The 24,057-nt window shown below is 38.2% G+C and overlaps 2 protein-coding genes across 4 annotated transcripts in view; one reads left to right on the top strand and one right to left on the bottom strand.

Annotated features, from left to right (window-relative positions):
• LOC106948338 (protein FAM163B-like) overlaps positions 1-16,769 on the bottom strand; it is a 26,308-nt gene extending 9,539 nt beyond the window's left edge. Inside the window, exon 1 of the mRNA XM_015033951.1 lies at positions 15,589-16,769. The gene's annotated coding sequence lies outside the window, so the exon portion shown is untranslated. The remainder of the gene's footprint in view (positions 1-15,588) is intronic.
• Positions 16,770-20,751: 3,982 nt separating this feature from the next.
• The window catches only part of dbh (dopamine beta-hydroxylase (dopamine beta-monooxygenase)), an 18,558-nt gene continuing 15,252 nt past the window's right edge, over positions 20,752-24,057 (top strand). For all 3 annotated transcript variants that reach the window (XM_015033922.1, XM_015033930.1, XM_015033938.1), the window contains exon 1: positions 20,752-22,092. In XM_015033922.1, coding sequence (XP_014889408.1) covers positions 21,724-22,092 — 369 coding nt within the window. In that variant the 5' untranslated portion in view covers positions 20,752-21,723. The remainder of the gene's footprint in view (positions 22,093-24,057) is intronic.

Raw genomic sequence — 24,057 nt, forward strand, 5'->3', positions numbered from 1 at the left:
TTTTTTTTTTAATGTGAACATGCTCCTTTATTTCTCTAACTTGACATCTATTAGGCATCATCCAAGTTATTCAGAATGTTGTGAATATTGGTGCAGAATCCCACTGTAAACATTGGAATTGCATCTAACTAATAATGTAGCTATGGTAACTGATTTTTTTTTTTTACCATTCACTAGATCTGCTGGTGATATTTTTGTTGCTTATCAGAGTGGGTTAGGTGGTCATGTATTTATTAGTGAGTGGGTTTGTGAGGATGGAGTTTGGGGATTAGACATTTTCACTTTAAGCTGTCCACTGAATCAGCCAAGATGCACGTTCCAGAAATGTTTTGGAATGAACAGCATTCAATTATTAGCCTGAATATGAGATCAACCTATGTCCTCTTTCACTTCTTTGAAGCAAATGTTTCATAATCTGTTGCTTTTATTATATTCAAATGGAAGCTATGCTGTCCTGCGTGAAAAAATATGCTTCGTTGAACCTACTAAATATAGACTTGGTGATGAAAATTTCACTTTTAAATTAACTGTGTACTTTATCACAAATGATTGTTTTTTTCAGTCTTTATTGAACCTTTATAGGAGACTCTTTGCACACACAGAAGTAATTAAAATTAGTGACATCAGTTCTCTTTCACATACTGCACTCCCAGCATATTCCAACCTCTGGAAATGATCTGCAAAAAAATAACTCTTTAAAATAAATGTATCTTTTATTGCAGTAGCATAATCTCACATTTTTCAACTCTATTATAATTCTCCTCAGTGTGTGTGATGGCAAGATGAACTTGGGTCCTCTGCCAGACTTGAATGTCACAGTTTTAGTTATTTAACATTTTAATTATTCAAGAGACCCTCAGTTTGGACAAACTTAGATGACATTCTTGGAATAACCTCCGAATTAACAAGATCATTTGTCTATCTACCTTACTTGAATGTTATGTGCTCTTGCCTTTCCCATATTGATATGTGACTAAGAAAAATGTGCTACTGTGCCACATCACATTTATACCCCAGAAACACAGAACATATTATTGATAACTAATTCAAAATTCCAGGTCAGTCAAGTAAAATATAATGAAAAATAAATAAATCAAGCCCAGCTGTATTTCAGGAGAGCTCAGAGTACCGATTATTTTGGCTGAAGTGACTTTCTGCAGAAAATATAAATATTACTGAGGCTGGATTTTTTTTTTTTTTTAATGGAGAAATTCTCTCAAATTAAAGATTATATATTTTTTTAATATTTTCAGTAGCATGAATAAAATGCACACTTGTTATTTTAAAATAGCTTTAGGGGTTGCAATAGATGTGGAAAGTGCTGGAATTTAATTTATTTTATATAATTTTTCTTTATCATCAGATTTCGGTTCTCTCACTGCAGTGTTTGTGATTTTTATCTGTGAAAGATAAAGTTTACTTATTTATTTGTAAAACTTTTCATGTTTTCTGTTTATTGTTTTTATTACATTCAAGTAACCGCAGCAGATAATATTATGCAAACCAATGCAGCTAAAAACTGATTTGGTTTCTATATTTGGGTCGTTTTCACAACATGTCAGAAAGTGAGATGTGTCATTCCGTCTACACGTTCAATAACATGCTATTATGTCTGAAACTTGACAGATGTGGGCAGAGACCTTTTCTCTTTGTTGTATCTGGAAGTGTCACAGGACCACACCAACACACTGCATTCCGGATAATTGCCTGAAACCAAAAATAGGCCAGCAGGCTTGTTGCTAAGTCATGACTCAAGAGCAAAAGTCATTATTAGCAAGCGGGAACACAGCACTGGAGTATGGGCATATGCTGAAAAGACAGAACTTCACTGTGAGCAAGACAAATAAAAAAGGGAAAATTCTGTAAAAAAAAAAACAAACAAAAAAAACAAAAACAATTGTACAGATAACTTTTCTCCAGCTGCTCCAAACACGTCCCAACGTCTCACCTTGAATTTGTTGGAGTGACTTCAAGTGAAAAGCATTTGCTATTCAGAGAACTATTCAATAGCCTTGAAGCAATGCTAACCTACACCGAACGCGTCAGTCGGTAACTTTCTTGAATTCTAAATCCGTTCTGGAGCGTGTCTCCTCAGAGACAGCCTGTAAAGTTTTAGAGGAACACGAAGCACATTGCTCATCTACAAACAAAACACCGCTGCTCTTCTCTCAAGCTGTGATACAGCTGGACTCTAATCCAGTCTGCAGGTCACTCAGCCAACCAAACAAGAAGGAACAGCTTGAGCAGCGCGTTTTGGCCTCAGAGGTTTGTAATTAAAAGATGTGTAGAACTTTGAGTCAGCGAAAGAAAGCAGGAGAGGAAGTTTTATCTAATTTTTGGAGCAAGTAAAGCATTAGTAAGAGCACCGCAGGCAGGAGTCGAAAACATTCCTTTTGAGAAGCTGGTAAATTGAAAAAATAAGGAGCCATATGTTTCTTCTTAGGTAATAAAAATAATTAGCCACAGTGTGCAACACTTGTAAACATTAACATAAATGCAGACAGCAAGGCCAAGTGTTTTTTTTATGTTGACAAAAATCTTGTTAGCTCTGATAAGATTGCCATAATGCCAAAACGTTTCCATTGATACTTGAGGAAGGTAAGATCATTTTCAGCATGCCATTTGTAAAATAAATGTAAATACATACAAACAAATGATTTTATTTTAATTTCTATTTCTTTCTCATTGTTTTGTTATGCTTTGAGGAATGTCGGTATGAATTGTCATCAGAAGCAAACTTCTTGGTTCTAGGACATTCTAATAAAATATATATTTTTTCTTCATTTTCTGTTAAATACATCAAGCATTTTAAACACATACACTTGAGCCAAACTAAAATTACATAAGAAGTGGGACACAAAGGGTGGCTTAAGGGGTTAAAAAAAAAAAAACTCCCTCAGAAAAACTAGACTATTAAATGAAAGCATCGTCCCAGTGTTAGAAATTGAATGTCACAAAGATTGATGCACTTCTAATTTGTATTTCTGCTCCACATCAGAAGATTTGGTCAGGATTAGGATCAAGCAAAATTAAATGCAAATCCTGAGTGGGGAGGACTTGTTCAGAAATCCAGAGGAACATATATGAGAGGGATCAAATGACACACGCATGGGTGTTGGGTGTGTGACTTTTTTTTAGTTTTTTTTTTTTTTTTTTTTTTTTTTGCAGAGTTGAAGTCCTTATCCAAGCCAAACAATTTGATCAAAATCATGCTCCACTTATTTCATGGTCTCAAAGTATCCATACTCTTTGGACATTTCAGAATTGAATTGAGATCTATAGGGGTTGAATTAAAAAAAAAAATGCAAGTCACAATTTTTATGTATCTTTTTTTTCCTCAACTTCACAATCATGTTGTGCTTTCTGTTGGTATATTAAACGAAATTACAAATTACCCCATAAGGTTTATGGTTGTAACGTGACAAAATGTGGAAAAGTTTCTGGAGTAAGTTTTGCCAACTGGAATTGTCTAAATGAGAAAAGTGGAAGAACAAAATGTATGAGTACAATTTGGTTAAATATGTAATTCTGTCTAAATAAACACTCTGTCTGCCACTTATGCAGGCTATATACCTGCAGTATCAAAAAGGTAAAAGAAAAAAAAAATTGTAAAACAACTTTGCAATCCTTTGCAAACAGAGACACAGACATAGCTTTAGTCACTGTAGAGGCTATGCAGACAATCCATTGGGACTCCATTAATCAGATCAGCGTGTGAGGGATGTGTTGTGAGAAGGTGACAAACAGTGCTAATTGTTTGACCACACACACCCTAACACACAAGTCCTTCAGACTCCACTGTGAAATAGAGCCTTCGAAACCCGTCCACTCAGCTGCTTTTGCAGGGATTCGTCCACAGGAGTGACAAGAGCTGGAAGCAGCAGAACGACGGCAAGCGGGTAGACGCGCACAAAAAAACACCCACAAACACCCACATGCTGTAATTTTAGTAGTAGCTAACATGCTCAGACAGTGAGCTTTAGAATAAATTTCCACACTTCGATGAAACATGGCAGGGATCACAGCAGAGGTCTTGCTCGGAATAATGGCTGTTGACAGGCTTTCAGTTCAGCGGTAGAGAAGTACACAGTAGGTGGAGGATTTGAGTCGCGCACAACAGACAGTAACATGTCTCTGGAACAATGGGAAGAACTCGGCTGCATTGGTGGATGTCAAAGAGTGAATTCGAACAACACAGATACACTAAATAGAGTACAGGATGCCAAAGTGCACAGCCGTAGAGTGGTCTTTAGGGAATTCAGACTCTCTAATGGTTCTTTTCAGTAACTTTAACTAGTCAGCGTGGGTCAGCTTCACTGCCAATATGAGAATCAGTGCAATGATGTCTGAATGATTGAATGGTCTCATCGCAGACGACACCTTTCCCTTTTATAGAAGGTGCAGTCTGTCCTACTACAAAGTAACTATAGCTAAAAATGATCTAGTTATTCAACTTCCTCTCAGCGACGGTGCCTGGATTAATACAGATTTAAAAGTATTTTTAGAAAAAAAAAAAAAAAAAAGTCAATCATCTCTTTTTGATATAACATTGCTTCTTGGAAATGGATTTCTAAATACCAGCAGCAGTTTTACTCTGGTTGTTTTCAGTTCAGTAGTGGGAAATTTCAACCATTCTTACATTTTGTGGAGTTCATTGATCGAACATTCCAGGAAATCAAGAAATGGTTTCCTCTGCCTGAGAGGAAGAGGAGGACAGAAGAAGGACAAAACTTCAGGGTAAGCTAGTTCGACCTGAAAAGTCTTGCAACATCCCTACATAAAACCACATTTTTGGACTGTGATTTGTGTGCAGTATGATATTTTACATGCACCCCTCTGTCCTTATGTTGATTTTTTTTTTTTGATAATAAACTCCTTCACTCTCTCTTAGTAAAAACTGCAGACTCATGCACTACATTGATTATGCTAAGATGTTTCTGCAGTCAGATTCTTATGGTAGCTCACTGGAGCCTGAGACCACCTGTGGGTTTGCAGGTGCAGCAAAGATGAACAAAGGAAAGAACCTGCAGCTTAATGCCTTCTGATACTTTTAACTTCTCTGACCATCATACTGGATTTCACGCTGGAATCCAGGAGTAAAAATCCATCATTTGCCTAAAGTATCATTAGCTGTTGCATCAGATTACATCTGGTGTTTTCTGCTTTGAATTCGGTATGTTATTTCACATGCATTACTGATAGCAGAACATGACTGCCTGCATTATTAATTATTTAAAGCAAAAGTATCAATGTTTATGAAATGACAAGGACATTTTCAAACTGGAGTAGTTGGAAATTGCAAACTGGAACCTTTTGCTTCCTGACTGACCATAAAGCTGCTGAACGTCAGTGTTGTAGTACTCGAGATCGGTCTCGGTCTCGATACACTCTGGTCTTGGTCTTGTCTTGGTCTCGGGTTAGGTGGCCTTGAACACAACACTGCTGAACGTTAAGGCTTTCATCCGACTCTTCACAATCCTGGCTCTGACTTAACGGGCCCTCTATGGCCTGTTGACCACCGGAGTCACAATTTGTCCTGGAAATCCTATCAGGATAAACACAAGTCAGTCTGGAAGTAAGCTCAAAGCCGCTGTTGCTGCACTCTTTCATTTGTTTTCTACCATACGTGTGTATACTGTTTTTTTTCTGTTCTGTTGCTAGTAATAGATTTTAATCAGATTTTTTTTTTTTCCCAAAGCGAATGTGTTTCACATGTTACTTCTGAACTACAGTTAAATGTTAAACACAGGAAAGCAAGTTTTATTGCTCTTTAAACACATGGAATCTAGGTTAAGTGTTTCAAAAATAAAAACCTTCTAAAGCTCTCCACAATTTCATCTTCTTTTCTTACAGACTAAAGTAAAGATTAATTTAAGAGGCTGAAAAAGTCATCCCTTAGCCTTCACATATTGCTTCTCTCTACATCGCAATGTCTGGCTGCACCAACCATGACTGTATAACTTGACTCACTTTCTGACTCACTCTGTCCTTGCATATTATTCCACCATCTTTCTGTGTCCCTGAACCCATCTCCAAGAATAATGACAACTCAGATGAAGACTGCCTGGGGGTAAGTCCCTTCTAGCCCATCCCTCTACTAAAACCAGCTTAACTCACTCCTCATGCTGACCTTGAATCAGGTGCGAGTGAGAAACGGACGAAAGGAGAATAATTTGGGGTTGTGGCTGAAAAACAAGACGGTAGCTATAAATGTGTTTCTATCCTCCACATGTGTCCCATTATTGCCCAGGAAACATTTCTGTAATTAGTGCTCCTCTGCAAATGATATATCATAAAAATGGCTCTTGGCTTGCATGAATATAGCACTGAAAGGAGACCTGAGGGTCTCTTCATTTAATTATACAGCTCACTAAATGTCCCTCATCCATCTGAATGACCTTACTGCTCTTCTTTAATAATTTCAGCTGATTTAAGTCCAGTCTGCTGCTTTAACCTCAAATGTGCTGTGCATGGACTGAAGCAACAAACCATGACTGCCCCTTTTGGTGTCCGAAACATCCTTTATTATGTGATAAATACCTTTTCTGGCTTTTCAGTTTTAGTCCCAATCCACTTTCAGGAGCATAAAGAACAGAAATCACATAAAGCTCACCAGAAAAACAACAAAATAATTCATTTTTTAAAAGTTTTAGGATCAAAAATTTCAGAAAAATGTTTAAAATTTCTTGACAAAAAAAATATTGATTTAAACAGTTTCATTGAAATATGTTTAAATTTAAATGTTATTTAGTCAATCCAGAGTAAAGTTTTAACAGTATGTCTGGACTTTGACTGGGACACACTTGATTTTGATCTGAACTTCCATTGTTGCTCTGGCTGTACGTTTAGCATTGTAAATGGTTTGGTCCAGGATGTGTGGGGTCTGCAGAGATGTTAGCTGACCTTTTCCTGACCCCAATGCCAGGTGATTGTTTTTTCATGATGCCTGTTTTCACCAGTGTTCTCTAACAATCCTCTGATACCATTCCAGAAGTGGTAAAAAGAGTGATTGGGGCTAAATACAAATGCATGCCTTTGATTTATATATGAAAACCCTTTGGAAAATATACATCCCTTACTTTCTACTTCACAATTATGAGCCACAATACCCTGACGTTTGTGATTATAATATGACAAAATGTGAAAATGTCCAAGGTGTATGAATAGCTGTACAGTATCCTCTGCAAAAAATCTCCTATATTCACCAAATACTATGGATGTCTGAGCTAATTTTACCATGTTTAACAGGACATTGAAGCAAACAAGAAGTTTAAATTTAGGATACTTTACGAGTCACTCAACTCTTTCCATGTCTGTGTAGATCTAGCACAGTTAAAGCGTATTTGCTCAATTCTAGGACATCTGTGTGGCTCAAAACACTTTAAAAAATCTCCAGTTTCCTTTTTACATTTTACATCAGATTTAAATTGAGTTGAAAAAAATTGTCAGTCATGTTCTGTTATTCCAAATAATTAAAGAAAGGGGCAAAAAAGCTTTCAGTTTTGAAATCATCTCAAAATAACTGCATGTAATCACATTTTGTCAGTCTGATGCTGCACTTCCTGTTCCTCCCCTCTGCTTCACAAAGCTCTACCCTCTGCTGTGCAAATAACACCATTGGTCTGAGGACGACAGGCTATAATCTTGGCACCACCGGGGGCTGCAGTGGGGTCTGAGATATTTCAGTACTTTCAGTATCACGGAGAACTGAGGGTAGTCGCTGTTCTGCTGACTGACAGCATGCTTGTACTTTTGATTCATGAAGACAAAGTTCAGGATTTTTAGTCTCATATTTTTGCCCACAAGCTCAAAGGGAGTGACTTTAAACCTATTTAGGGAAACGGCACAAAAACCAAAGCCTCTTAGTCAAGAATCCATCCATCCATTGTTTAAACCCGCTTATCCGTGCCGGGTTGAGGTAAAACTGGATCTCTAGCAGTGATTAGGACAGAGGTGGGGTACATTCGAAAAGGTTGCCTGAAAAATTGTTGGGAGATTTTGTCTCCCTTAATGTCCTTCTCATTGTCTATGCTAGCTAAACAAACCTGGATCCTTAATCAGCCTTGCTTATCTCTGTTCTAAAAGCCAACATGCCCCAGTTTGCATTCTTTTAGATACTTTAAACTTACTTCAATTTCATGTTTTCTTGTCTTTCCCATTCAAAAGACTGGCAGCTGTCAGATCATTCACAAACCCAGGGAAACCCAATGATGGAATAACTTGAGGTTCATTAAATATTTAAAGGGATGCTTCAGTTACATTACAGCGGTATACTACATTATTTTGTCATGAACATGATTTTCTAAAAGAAATAAACAACAGAAAATACTTTGGATTAGGATTCTTACCAGTCGATTTAATCCATTTAAAATAAACTGCTCTGGAAATGTGTTGGTTATTGTCACAGCAATTGTTTAGCTTCTACATCTTCCAGATCAATGTTATGACTCTAAGTGCTCCCACATGTGCAGTGACTGTGCAACCCTGTACATCTCACACCCTGTGGATAACTTAGTTTCCTTTCTTAATCAAAGAGCAGGACAATCCTGCTAGCGATAGGTCCAAGCTGCAAATGTCACATCGAGGAACTTCAAGGAGACAGATTTCTCCATGTAAATCTAGATTGGTCATCACTAAATAGTAGGATACAAAATATGTGATCTCTAAAACAAAAAAATCCAATTAAAAAATTATAGCCAGTGCTGTTCTCTGATGTCTTACAGACCTCCTCCTGGTTTACAAGCTAAATCTGCTCCTTATGAGAGATTCAGAGAATGAACTACTAGCTGTATCATTTATAGCTGCCATATGGAAACAAAGTGTAAAAATGTTGAAAACTGACTAAACAAATCATGTTTTTGACATTTATAATATATCAATAAACAACAGTTGTATATAAATACCATCTTTCACTCGCACTGCTCAGGCTTAATCAGTGTCTTCCACTAAATGCAACTCTTTACTATTCTTTTGTAAGGCAGCACACTGCTAACTTCAATTCGAGTCACTATGTCAACAAAGCACTTGCTGTTTTCAGGAGAGGATTTTTGCATTTTACGCCCCACAGGTCATTTCAAATCCGGTCACATACCATAAACCGTTTGCTATGGTCTGTGAAAATATGCATGTTGAAAAGATGTCAACTTTTCAAACAAAAGTTTGTAGTGAACAGTAAGAGCACACCCACATCTGTCAGTGCTGGCTTTGTCTTGCGAGTGTGGGTGAAACAAGTACTATGATATGAAAATCTATTTTTTTCTAGCATTGTCAGACTTGTGAGCTGATGTGAAGCTGAAATAATGTGCAGTCCAATGTTTTTTCAAGACTCTTTTGGAAAACTGAAATAAGTTTCCTGAACTGCCCAAATGGCATTTTCATGGCAATTTCAACTAAATAGAGCAAACTATTTTCAATCTTTTAATAAAAGAAGTGAACATATCTGCTCAGCTAGTTGTTTCTAATTGGGGAGAAGGCTGAAAATGAGGCAGGATGATTTTGCAGTTTCACACACTGGTTCTCTTTTTCTCTTTACCTCAAGGACATGCAACCTGATCGCAGTGCCCTCAATATCGTTTGATATTTCATCTAAATGTATGTATGTACCAAAATGAAGGGAAATCTGCATGCACATACCTGTGCAAGAAAAAAATGCAGTGAAACTAGAAGTAGTATACTGAAGGCCAAGACACATGACTATTAAATCCCTAATCAGTGTATGAAAAGATGAACAGTGTGAATAAAAATGAAAAAAATTACAAAATATCTATTAAAATGATCAGTTTTAATATTTTTATTTTAGCTTGTCACAAATCCTCTGTAGTGCTGTTTTGGGCTGGCTTTTCTTTTCTGTGATCTAACATGACAAAACTCCAGATCCCATTTGATAAAGGTAAAGATCCTGTCAAACTATTCCTTATGTTGTCACCTGTTTGTCAAAAAGTGTGTAGAAAAGAGGCTCAAGACATGAAGGAAGGACAACCGTGCCACGGCGGAGGGATATTGGAATGAAAGATGTGGAATCTACAGGATGCTATGTAAGGATGAAGTAAGGTAATTTTCTTTTATTTTCTTTACTTAATGATTATTTGAACATTTCTAAAAGTTTAGTGCCCCCTACTTCTCAAATATTTACGGGAATTAATTAATTTAAAAAAAAAGCTAAAATGATAAATGGCCATTATTCGTGTAGCTCTTTATCAAGTCCAAGGCCTCCAAAGCTCTTCACACAACACACACTGATTGTAGCAAGCTACATTGTAGCCACAGCTGCCCTGGTGCAGTGTGACAGCAGTGAGGCTGCAATACATCGGTGCTACCAGGGCCTCTGACCAACAACAGAAGGCATGACAGGTGAAGTGTCTTGCTCAAAGACACAACAACTGAGGCAAATGGAACAAAGGGTTTCAACCGGCAACCCACTGATTACACTATGCAGATGCTCTGTCTGTACTGATAGTTTCAACTCAATTCTGGGTGCAGAAAAGTCAGAACAGCTCCTTAGTAGCACCGACATGCATTCTAATTAATTCAGTAAATAAATATTTGGCCACTTGGGGACATTCATGGAACTAAGATCGGATCATAAGGAAAAATACACAAAAGGAAATGCTATGTAAAACAGGGGAATGTCAAAAGCAGCACTTTAGAAACGTGACCAGGCTTTCTTTCCGCAAAATGGATGTCATTCCTTCGCATTTAGACACAGGTACAATGTTTCTGTTTGTGCAAACATGTATACAAAATTGAATAAGATGTGAAAAATCAGTTTCTAAAAAGTTACTTAATTCTACACAGTTTGTCAGATTTAAATTGAATTTAAAATGTTGTTTCAAGGCATCATCCAGTCATAGTTAGTTAATTTGCTAAAGCCAAAATTCACATAAAGCCAGAATGTGACTTGGTCAGAATATGCATTTTACATTGTTTATGCATGCAAAAAGCAGAAATAGTTTCCTAACCTGTGCATGCATGCAGCTGCATGCTCCAATCCTGAGGTAAAACAGGATGCATATTTGACTGTGATCAAGAATAGCCGATGCACTATTCATATTACAAAACATTACACCAGCAAAAAGAAAAGTAAGAAACTTTAAAAAAAGATAAATTAGCAAAATGAATGATATGGATAATATATAGATAATAATATATAGGTATGGAAATAGAATCAGAAGATAAAAATGGATGGAGGAAATGTAAAAATAGAAATGTTTTGGGAGTGTTTTCAAAATCTGCTGATTGCTCGGCTGTTACCACTAATGGTCAGCGCTCCAGAGGCGGCATGAGCAACAGTATGAGCTGATCTTCAGTTTCTATGACTACCGTTCTATTACCGACTGACATTTTGCCATTACAGTTTCAGTTTTTGAGTGGGTGGTTTATGTTTTTAAAGTAGTTTTATTTGCACCAACTTTCCCCAGCGTGCTCTAAGCTGATAAATAAAAAAGATGTATATGCAAACAGCGTATAGGGACAAAAATGAATCATGAGGTAAACGGAGAAGTTTATGAATTACTGTTTGTTTTTTTATTGAAGACCACCTGGGCATCTGGGTATTTTGTTCTGTATTTTATTCTAATTACATCTGTCTCCAAAAAGGGTCCATGCTGACATTTGCAACTTTTATGTTTCAGATTAAAAGCTATAAACCGTGGGCTCTGTTGATAAGCCTTGGAAAAAATGATTTGGACCATAAAATTAATAATGAGAATACCCCTGGGCTTTTTCAAAATGAATGCGGTGTAATTCAATTAAAAGTGTAAACTTAGCCCGAGTAACATATTATCTCACTTTAGTATTTATTATCTAATATGCACATATGTGCAGAAAGAAGGAGTATAAAGATAAACCATGCACATTAGTCTTGTGATTTCAGTTAATATTTGTTGGCAGGTTTCAGAGGGTTAAGGGATGTCTTCAAAACAAAGAAGCTCTGGTTTCAGTCGATTTCAATTTCACATCATAATGTAATATAGCTACAAATCGGAATATGCATTTATAATATAATAAGTTTTGTAAAATTGATGCACCCATATTTAGTTATTTTTTGATTATGTAAACTTTTACATGCTGCAAATATTGGAATGTGTAAAAAAAGGTTTTGATGAATTATTATAGTAATAATTCATCAAAACCAGGATGAAATGTTGTCAAGATTTCATCCTGACAACATTTAGTAAGACTAGAACATTTATAGCAAATGGTTATTTTTTTTTTAATTAAAATTGTATTTTTACTCAAATTTAACAAAAGAACAAAGATAACTAAATAAATTACAGCAGATGAGCACAGCAAAGATGCGATGGAAGAGACTCAAAAGGGATGCGGGGAAACAGCCTGTTTTTTCCACGCCCTCTGACCGAATGCTCTCCATCCCCACCTCCCTTTGGAGTGAGCATCAGATTTTCTTCTTCTTTTTTTTTTTTTAACAATCACTCAGTGGGATGAGGTCAGGCGACCAATAGATTCTCTGCACAGACATGCTCGTGTGCTGGTCACTTCTGGGGGTCTGAGCACATCCGTCTGTGCACAAGTGATGAGTGAGCACGTCAGGGTGTAGCTGCGAGGGGGGAAAGCATGGTGCCGAGGGGGTGGAGTGAAAAGATGGGTGGTGGTGGAAGGGAAGAGGAAGAGGAGGAGGAGGAGCGGGTGGCGACTGTTTAACATGATCAGTGAGCAGGCATGTTCCCTTCCCCCCAGTTTCAATCTATCCTCTCCACTCTCCCAACGAGGAGTACCAAGAGTGCGTTTTTAACCCAATTAGGTTAAAATAATTACAAAAATCTGAATATGGTACCCACTAATTGAATATTTCTTAGCACTTTTAAAACCTTCCTTATTCTCCTCCACAACCCATCCTGATGTTTTCTCATCACCCATCTGTCTTGGAAATGTGTTTTTCCTCCTTCTGTTTGTCCTTCAACTTCCCTCTCTCCCTCTTCTCATTTTTTTTCTGTCTTGGTAAACAGACTGGAAGCTGGTAGAACAGCAGCTAGATGCACCACATCTTCAAGTCAGGCTCCAAGGAAAATTCAAGACTGTTTATAACAGAAATATGTATGAATGTGTAAATGTGTAAGAGAGAGAAAGAGAGAGATTTATGTCCCAAGAGGCCTGGGGTGACCTGGGGGTCATCGAGAGAGTCACCATGGGAACACAAACCCCTCCTTGCCTTTTATAGTTCTTTGGTCATCTAATCCATACATGCATACATTGTAGAGCAGTAGAATTTCACCAACATAATAATGAAAAACATGTTATGATTCATCGACCTTTCATTTTACAGAAAAACTTCAAATGATGCATCATCAAATTAAAGATTGTAAAGCCAAAAGCACATCAACATGGTAGTGGTGAGTCATTGCATTTGACAACCACTTTCATTACCACAGATCGAAAGTATTTTTCTAAAGTGATTTGAGCTCTGAGAACTTAAATCATGGTTAATATTTTCTCAGGCAGTGATAACAGACCGAGCGGTCAAGGCTGGCTACCATATGCCTCTAATATAGGTTAAAAATGAATAGAGGTGGATTTCCTGTCGGTTGCCGGTTTTACTTTCAAGTATAACCTTAAACTACCTTAAATAGTTAAAATAGGTGACAATATGGTAACACATAATCAGAGCAAAAAGGAACAATAATTATGCTCCCCTATCGATATACATCTTTAAAATCAACTGTTTGTTCATGCTGATAAATTCAAAGTAAAAATGTTGCGATATTCGTGCTGCACCAGTAATCGGTGACGTCAACGTCAATGTATGAACGTTTCTCGTCAGACCCCCAGCTGGTTGCAGCAGACAGCTGCTCATACCGAGCCAAGTTCTGCTGGAGGTTTCTCCCTCTGAAGGGAGAGTTCTCCTCTCCACTTACGCTACATGCACGCTCAGTGACGGACGGCTGCAAAGTTAAAGCGCAGTGGAATTGACTGTGTCTTGTCACTTCATGCTGGTTCTGGGAGAGATTGCTCCAAAGTCAGTGACTTGAAGCAATCGTCTGGACTTCCTTAGGCAAAAAACTTTTCACCAGTGTAAACTTATTTTGAGCTTAAATTGATGCTATATAAATAAATTCAATTGGATTGAAAATTTAGATGAGGAAGATATGGAGCCTTCCTAAAGCACTGCTTAAAAATATTTTAAAACAATTCTCTCAAAACAGCTGCAGCTCATGTCTGATCATTTTCTTTTGGTCTATCATTTTTTCATGGAAACAGAGTCAGGACAAGGCAAGGGAGGTGTACAAATACAAAAACAGCTGCATCATTGTTATGGTTTCTATCTCTGAAAGTGATCATGAGTCTGAGCAAACTGGGCTTTTCTTTAATCTCTGGATTTCTTTCATTTTTACTAGTTTTTTTTAATATCAGCAAGGACTGTTTGCATGTAGATGTGAGGTGCATATGAAGCACAAATTATTAGTTTTGGAAAATATTGTTAAGGGTACAGATTATATCAATGCCCTCAGTAAAATTAATATTTAAAATACCATATTACAATGATTGTAACATCCTTTTAATGGCTGTCGCATGGATCATAAACTGTCACATAAGGCATAAGAAGAACACATGTGAGGAGTGCCACTGTGCATCACTTCATTTGAAGGCCATCACATACTTCAGTGCATTCTGCTGACGGGTGTTGAAGCTTAACAGCTTACTGAACCGCAGCAGCAGCTTATTTTTGCATAACACTGCATGCTGTCCCTGTTGTTTAAATGTTATTGATAAAAAAAGTGGCCATTTTTACTAAATTAGACTTTTAAAGCATATATGTTTTATAATTTGACTTTTGTAACTTCCTCTAACAGGTAGCCCTATTGCAGCGCAAATGCTCGCCTGTGCATAACTATAAACAGCAATCAAAGGATTTTATTTCAGTGGTTCTGTTTTGCTTTCTGCTGATTTTGCTGGCTTAGAATGTGAAAAGTACTTTGCTTCTGCTTTATTTTTTAAGTGTGAAGTTTAGATTGAGTGGCTATTATTCCACCATCACCACAAGAGGAGACAGAACCAAAGAAAATAATCGTTTCAATTTTAGAAATAGCTTCAAGTGTAAACTGCATCTCAGCCTTTAGAAATGTGCTTGTTGGCTGACATATCATCTGGTCAGTCACTGCCCTACGTATCAAAATGTTTCCAATACTCTCCCTCTAATCCTGTGCTGTGATTTCACCAACATTTACAGAACCGTTTCTCTTTGTCTCTCTCTTTTTCTTTTTATTTGAGCGACATTAATGCTTCTTGAGATGCATTCTCACACTGCCTGACTAAAAATACCTTCAGCTGAACAATTTGGATTGCAACCGTTCCTAACAGTTGGTGACAGAAGTTCTGGCTCACAAGCCATGTGGTTTTGTCAGCGTGTGGCGTGCCTGGCCAGGCAGCAAGTGCTTCATGGAGAGTGCAGAAACCTGTCCCTTGCCTTTATGCTCACTCTCCCATCTGTTTATATCTTTGGTTTGGGCCTATATATTCACTGACATTGCTCATGCTTTCATAAGAGCCTTTGAAAACACTCAAAAAGACAAGTAAGTGGATCTATCCATGGTGCTGAACTCTCCATCTACCTATCTATGCATGCATAGTTACCTTCAGAGATAAGATGAATTCTTTGGGTCACATCCAGGGCAGTTTTCGCTCCTAGTTGACTTCAGTTATTCAAAAAGTAAAAATAAAATAAAAATAAAAAATATCTGAGCAGTGGCCAAAAAGAAAAATAAATCAATGGGAAGAATAGAAAGAGGATACAAAATCTTTGTCTTTGCTTATGAAAGAGTTTACAACTCTGAACTGGAAGCAAATATAACCCCCAAGAGGCCCAATCCTCTTTGACTGTCCTTCATTAATAAGAAAAGAATCCAGACAAAAGATGCAAAGGTCCAGGCTTATTTCCTTAATCTTCTCCAGTAGATCAGCTTCCTTCACACTCTCTTGAGATGAAAATCATTTTTTTCTTTTCTTAAGCTCAATTCCAGACAGGAGTATAGAAAAAAAGATAGGAACAAAATCAAAAAGGTTTCAAACGTTAAAAAAAAATAAATAAAAATGTAAAAAAATAAAAATAAAAATAAATAAATAAAAGCGAACCGGTTTCCGGTGATAACGACGTTTTATCTGACAGATGTGCTCAGCAGCGCACAAGTCCATCAACCGCTCGGCTGGAGTTGTTGAAACAGTGCAGACTGATCTGCAGAAAAATATAACACTCCTACGCAAACATCCTCATGATCAGCAGCACCAGTAGCCTGGGCAACATGTGCGCTGGAGAAACAGCATGGGTGACGGGGGGGAATTTCGCCATTTCTTCCCCTACGACCACTTTCGAGTAGCGTCCTAGAAGGTCGAGGTCAGATTTTTGTAGTAGCGTCGCTCCAGGTTGCGCCTCTCGCCCGGCTTAGATCCCGCTCTCCTTTCTTCTTCTTTTCTGGATCTCCTCCGGCTTCCTTCCCAGTGTTTTATCCTCTTACCGCATGTGCGCTATCCGGCTTTTTATTATTTTTTTTTATTTTTATTTTAAGCCTTTGTTGTGGAAAAGCAAACGCCTGCAACTGGATAGTTCTCCGAGAATAACGGCGTCTGTTTATGCACGGTTGATGTTATTTCCGCGTTGGCCAATTAATTGCCGAATCTTGCAGAGTGACGTCCGATTCTGCGTAGAGACGAAAAGAGAAAAAAAAAAAAAAGAAGAAGAAGCTGCGCTTTAAATCCAGGGGAGGTTGGCCACAGTGCCTGAACGGAAAGTCAGTGTAGTAAATGCAGCCAGTCCTGCTTACAGTCGGGCTGAGGCTACAGTGACGTGAAAAAAAAATACATCCATACCTCTTGAACTTTTTCACGATTGCAAACAGACACTTTAATGTATTTTATTGCGATTTTATGTCATAGACCAACTGTAAATTAAAGGAAATTGAAACCTGTTTTTTGTTTATTCATATAGGGATAAATGAAATGTCACGTGTATTTTTTTTTGTGTGATTCCTTTAAAATCGCCTTATTAGGAACAGCGAAAAGCGTTATTAAATGTCATGCTGATTTTGAATTTATGTAAACTTTTGTGCAGCATTGCATACCTGCAATTATGCAATAGGGACCATAACACTCCAAATAACATCCTCCAAACAGGATTAGTTTTTTTTTTCTTTGTGACCATAATCAATGACTTTAGGACGGCCAAATCCATATTAATAATTAAAAGAATTACACCTGACCACAGAGCGTTCAGCCAAGTCACAATGACAAACTGGCCTTTTCATCTGGAACAAAACCTTAATCAAGCTCCATTAGGAAGATGGACACATTGTCCCTTGAAGGATCATTTTTCTCCCTGTGTACCTTCTTCTGTCACTTGTCCTTTTGCTCCCTTTGCCTCCTGACTCTGAGGTCCAGTTTCATCTCTTTGTGCCCAATATTACCCCCTGGTTATCTCACTGTTGAAATCTGTTCCACCCCCTTTTTTTTCAGCCACTCTTTCCTAAAACCTCTTTACTCATCTTTTTTTTTTTCTAATTATCCAATCCAACTTACAACTGCTTGGGTCTCATATCCGGATCAGGCTCGGGGCAGTTTGAGGCACTGCTCGGGGCAGTGGTGTGAGTTTTTATTGCATTCATTATTCAGACTGAAAGAAGTGGAGATTAGAGCACTTTGAGAGTGTGCAGTGTTGAAATATTTATATTAGCAGAGAATGAGATGGTTGGATTGGCTGTGTGTGTGTGCGTGTGCGTGTGTGTGTGTGTGTGTGTGTGTGTGTGTGTGTGAGGGGAGGGTGAATTCTGCTTTTATGTGTTTTTATGCTTTTCATGGACTTCCACAAATGCAACAAGGAAATAGGGTGACGTGAGCTGGAGAGGCGATCTGATCACTATAAAAACCACACTTTATTGCCATTTTTGTTTTAAAAAATAGCTTGGGGTGCTTTACATTGTCCTGTCTGCAAAAAGTACCTCCAATTTTAGTAAAATAAATAAATAAATTACATAATAAAACCAAAACTGGACCATGACACAGTGTGGCAAAAATGGGTCACTGCTATCAGAGAGGCATCAGCAGAGGGAGTCAGGGACACAAGTAGGAATGGTTTGGTCATTTCAAACCATTCCTACTTTCCTCATTTCCTCTTCCATCACTCTGAACACTTTCATACACTCTTATTATAACCTCTGTCACCAACATCATCAACAAAATGGACCAACAAGAGCACAGCATAATGATATTTGATGTTATCCTGACAAACCATGACCTATGCACATATATTGATCAATCTATTCTTCAGAGCTCAACATACACATATAGTTCCGACAAAACCTTACATAAGTTCATTATCGATATGAGTTTCACATTATCTCCTTCAACTGAGTTTTCTTTCCCTCACAATGCCAACAAGCACTTTTGCAGTGAAGCTTTCTAAACTGAGAACCGGTGCACGGTGGTGCCAGTATCATGCTGCGGGGCTGTCTTTTTGAGTCTGTGTCAGGAAAGCAAATAATTTGGATAAACTCTAATTCTGTTCAGAAGATCGATGGGCAAAACAAGCATGGGTGGAGGTGCAAGTTAAGGTGAAACTGAAATTGAAATCAGCACAGTCTGTTGAAGCTTAGATACAGTTAAGCTTCACTTTCTCTGTTTAGAGTCTTAAATGTTCTGCCAGAATTATGCAAGAAGCTGGCTAATGGGCACGAGCATGTGGTCGACTTCCTAAGCAGACATTTAGCAAAATACGAGAGGGGGTGCATGTACATATTAAAGTTAAAATATAGATTTGGAGATGAGTCACGTAGGATGTGATGATACATCTTCATTTGGACACTAGCTGTTGGAGGATTGAGAGGAGGAGCGTCAGCATGTGGGCAACTTAAGACCAGATGGAGCTTAGAAAAAGAAGGAACATGAATATAAGTGAAGAATGAAGGAGGGAAGCAGAGGGAGATAGTTGGGCGTAGTGAGATAGAAGAGGAGTAGAAGGAGACTACTGATGAAATGATGCCCCGCAGGGAGAAAAAGAGGGCGGTGTCAAATGAACATGATAAACTGAGATTGATTGGTGAACTGGGTGTGAGTAGAAAATTGGATAATTAGAGCCGTGGCTGGGATGTGGCCCTGCTCCCCAGCCTACACCATCATGTTAATTTAATTTAAAATCTAGACCCTGTGGGGATTAGAGAAAATGTTCGGCACATCCAACTTTACGCATCCAATTCTTCAGTGAAGTTACAACAACGAGCCCAGTCAAACAGAAGGACGGCTCAGACGAATCATTAAACTCCTAAGAGTAATAGCTCATTTCATCCGACGTCCCTGCCCCCACACCTCGTCTCCTCAATTCACAGCTGACTTTACAGCGTCTCAGCTCTGTTTGCTGACGCATCAGTAGTGGCACCAGAAAGACAAGTGTGCCTGTAAGAGAAGAAGAGAAGGCAGACAGTGAAAGAAAGACGCCCCGGCGGAGAAACGTGTAACGGGAGAGAAGCAGAGCGGGCCAAGCATCAGAAGTGTGGCTGAATGAAGGAGAAGAACGAAATCATTATTGTCAAGCATGTAGAGATAAAGAGAAGGTCACTGAGCCTCATATGAGAGCTGTGCTCAGAACATACGGGGCTCTGTTTGCGCCCAAGGGGACGTGACGTTTTTATTACATTAACCACCACAATGGCAGGATTTCTCTTATCCTGTCTGTTTTATTGTTCTGGTCCAAAGCTTTTCCTCTATGATTCCCTTCTGGATAAAAAGCAAAAACTCAATAGTCTGACGTCCTATAAGAGGGTTTTTTTATTTATTTATTTATTTATTTTCATTTCATTCAGAGTTGGCAGTCACTCTGCAGCAGAGTTTTACCTCAGCTTTACCTGCAATTGAAATAATTTTGAGATCCATTGAATCCTCTCCAGTGAAAAAGAGATGTTCGAAATCATCACTAGGTTTTTCTATTGTTTTCTGGAATATTCAAGTAATCAATACATTTCTGACTTAATGTTTGAATTTGGGATTTGTGGCAATAAGCTGTGATTTGTTATATGTGGTAAAAAATGGTTTTGAGGTAAACACTTATGCTATTGCTGCAGGGTGAGTCCATACTTAACACGTTTGGGAACAAAAAGGATTCTGTTTAATAAAATCATCACCTAATGGTGTCCGAAGTTTTGATCTTGTGTCACATCCAAATGTAATTTGAGATTGTTGTAAATATGGCAAATTTGATTGACAATTTTCAAGAGTTTTAGTTCAAGATTGTCACTGACGCATCTTAACTTGGAAAACATTGGGCACATCAAAAACATTCATTATTTACTGGCGATATTAACTTCTTCCTTCCATTTAAAAGTAATAGTAAGTGGGATTGGATTGAAAACATCTAGTGACTTTTTTGCTTTGGACACCAACCATATAATAAAACTTTCTTCTTTTTTTTTGAAGAAATAATTACCCCATATTCTATTGTTGTTGCTGAAAAAAATCATTTGCATATCAGCAAAATATAAATCCATTAATACCAAAAAATTGGAAACCGCAATGATTTTCTCCGACAGAGTCAAACATGACAGAGTCAGATCCCAGTTATGCTTCAGATCTGCAAGGATTTACAGATCCAGTTTCTAAAAAAAAAAAAAAAATCATACTGCATTTTTTCATCAAAATATATGTCTAATATTTGTGAATCCTTACATGTTTTTAAGGTAATGTTCAAAAGGTAATGAATAAATAAAATCACAATAAGATAATGTTTCTGCTATTATAAGTGATAAATAAATATTTTTCTGCTGAAGATCACACATTATGGAAAAACAAATCATGAAAACAAGTAAATAAATCAATCCTTATTTTAATTCATGATGTATTTTTCTACTGTAGCAAACCTTTTTTCACTAAACACCCCTCTCACAGTGACTTTACTAGCCTAGTAGATCACATCACTTCTCCTTTTGAAAACCTGTATTGACAGTTAGATTAGGTCTTCTGTAGCCTCAGGTATAGGTTAAGGAGGACGTAATGCCTTAATGCCTTGTTTACACATCGCCCAAGCTCCCACTGCCCCCGAAATGTTGTTTGAATCAATGGGGGTTGGGGAGAGCGCAGCTTCTAGTGTTGGTAGAATATATAGAAAACATTTACATGTAGAAAAACAAATAATTTTGGTGATTTGCTTACCAAAGGAGAACAGAAAGAACAATAAACTTAAGTTAGTCCAATTTGATGGTCATTGATAATGCCCATGGCTGGATTTGGATCAATTATGGTCTGGCAGACGTGCAGAATCATGACCGATCCCCAGGGCTTAAAGAACACAATTCAATTTTCCTCAATAAATGTAATACCATTAGGCTGGATAAAAACAGGCAACTTACAAGGGAGGAGTCTTTTAAAAAGCAAAGAGGTGGATGAGGTCGGAAGAGACCTAGCGGTTGTTCAGAGGAAAGAGGACACCAACAGAGGATCTCACCAGATAAATAGAAAAGAAGAAGTGCAGATGCTTCACAGAAGGTCAAACTTTGTCTAACATTACAGACGGAGAGGGCAGAACACAGAAAGAAAGCGGGTCTGTTATGTCACACGAACCCTGAAATCAAACAAGACAAATGCGAGCGTATTAGTCTGGAGGATTACATCATTTTTATAGCAAGACTGGAGAAAAAGTTCCCTCGCAGTTTGTTTCTCGGCCTAAACTTCAGTTCAACTTCGGCAAGAGAAGTAAGGAAAAGAAAAACAACTTGAAAGGATCTGTCCGCCAGCATGAGGATCTTCAGCAAAGACGTCCGCCTTCAGGACTTCACCATCATGTATTTCACTGGCCTGGCTGCCCTGATGGTCATCCTAGTGGCTTCGTATCAGGCGCCCTCCAACGCCGTCGACGTGTCCAGCCTAAAGCCGAGCCCTTCCAGTTCTCTGCCACCTCTCCCCATGCCTTTCCGGATGCCTCTGGACCCACTTGGAAACCTGCAGCTGGCCTGGAACATCAGCTACGCCACCCAGGAGGTCTACATACAGCTGAGGGTTGCAGAGCTCAGACATGGGGTGGTCCTGGGGATGTCGGACCGCGGTGAACTCACCAACGCAGACCTGGTGGTGCTGTGGGACAATGGAACAAGGAGCTACTTTGGGGTAAGCAAAATTGATGCTGGTCTATGTTTTGAATTAAATTTTTTTTTTGCAGGGATTTCATAAAGAATCTTAAGGAGAAGGGATTACCTACATTTTCTTGTCTCTCCATGGTTGTAGGGGTGTGGGATAGGCATTTTTGTACAAGCAGCCTGCAGAAGAGTTTTGCTGCATGATCACAGAGTCGCTAAAGATGTTATCGAGCCTTCCTAATTGGAAATCAGTCAAACTGCACTAATAGCTGCAGCTCTACTGGGAATCATTAGCAGATATTTGCATATCAAAGCCAAATCACATGTTAATTAAGATGTGCGAAATGCTGTTTTTTTTTTCATTACGCCTCACACAGTTTTTAAGAAATCTGAATGAAATTTCAACAGGAGATTTGTTGGTATTATTTCGTTTCTGATTAGGTCTCTCACTACCTAATCAGTGTCTGCAAGGAAACATCAACAAAGCAAAGGAAAAAAAAAATCAGTGCAGACATCTGATTAATGAGAAAAAAAAATTATATTTGTCACATATAAAAACAAAGACATGGGGCTGCACAGTGGCGCAGTGTTGCCTTGCAGCAAGAAGGTTCTAGGTTCAATTCCTGGCCTGTGATCTTTCTGCATGGAGTTTGCATGTTCTCCCTGTGCATGTGTGGGTTCTCTCCAGGTACTCTGGTTTCCTCCCTCAGTCCAAAAACATGATTGTCAGGTTAATTGGCCTCTCTAAATTCTCCCTAGGTGTGTGTGTATGGTTGTTTGTCCTGTCTGTCTTTGTGTTGCCCTGTGACAGACTGGCAACCTGTCCAGGGTGTACCCTGCCTCTTGTCTGGAACATTAGCTAGAGATAGGCACCTCCTGACCCCACTAAGGGACAAGGGTGTACAGATAATGGATGGATGGAAGAACAAAGACAGCAGCAACAGTAAATGATTTTGACATGATACCATCAATGGAATCCTACAGTGAGTAATGTCTTAAGGAGATATATCGAGCCCAGCCGCCCAATATAGCTCACTTTTTTCTCTGCAAACTTCTAACTCACACTGGACAAGGTGTACTATGGCCCACATGCTTTATTAGATTTGTACAAAATGCACACTTTCTAAACTGATGTCTTCAAAATCCACAGAGTTCGTGTGGGACAGTTACATAACAGTAACAGTGAGGAGATGAAAATGAGAGATCTTAGGTGTTATTTTGGACAGGTAGGAATGTGAGAAACAGACGAGGCTACAAAGCCTTCTGGCAGAGAAGAACATCTTGTTTGCCAGGTTGGGGAAGGTTTCACAACACCAAATGCCACTCTTTTTCGAACTAGCTCTTTTTTTATGGATTATATCATAATTCTCCATCAAACAACTGACTACAACTGCTGCACATTTGTCACAGTTATTACCCATTAACCAATTTTGAGTTCCTTTTTTATTTATTGGGATTAGAGAACTTGTATCTGTGTCTTAATAACCTACTATTACTTACTTTTGCCCTTTCTTGAAATATCAAACAGAAACATGTAGCTGTCTTAATTGTCACAGTGATTATAATAATTTCTTTTTCACTTCACAATGTTTTTTTTCCAAACTTACCAACAAACTAGCTCATCTGTTCATCAGTTCATTTGCGATGGCGGAGGATTTACAGTACTTTAAGAAAGTATTCCAGCCCTAATATTTTCTTTCACATTTTTTCATGTTACAGCTGCAATCTTCAACATATTTTATTGACATTTCAAATGGCCAACGTGAAGTAATGTTTAACTAAGGAGGTTATGGAAAAACTATGCCTGGTTTTGAATGTTGTTTTACAAAAAAAATCTAAGATTTTCTTCCAGTATTGCCCTGTATTCAGCTTCATACAGCTTCCCAATAACTCTGGACAGTTTCCCTCTTCCTGCTGAAGAACAGCATTAAGCAGCATAATGCTGCCACCGCCATGTTTCTCCAGTGGCAGGATGTCCTATGTTAGATTTGCACTA

The sequence above is a fragment of the Poecilia latipinna genome, unplaced genomic scaffold, assembly GCF_001443285.1.
Source record: "Poecilia latipinna isolate Pla-1442-1.1 unplaced genomic scaffold, P_latipinna-1.0 Scaffold16, whole genome shotgun sequence".
Taxonomy (NCBI): domain Eukaryota; kingdom Metazoa; phylum Chordata; class Actinopteri; order Cyprinodontiformes; family Poeciliidae; genus Poecilia; species Poecilia latipinna.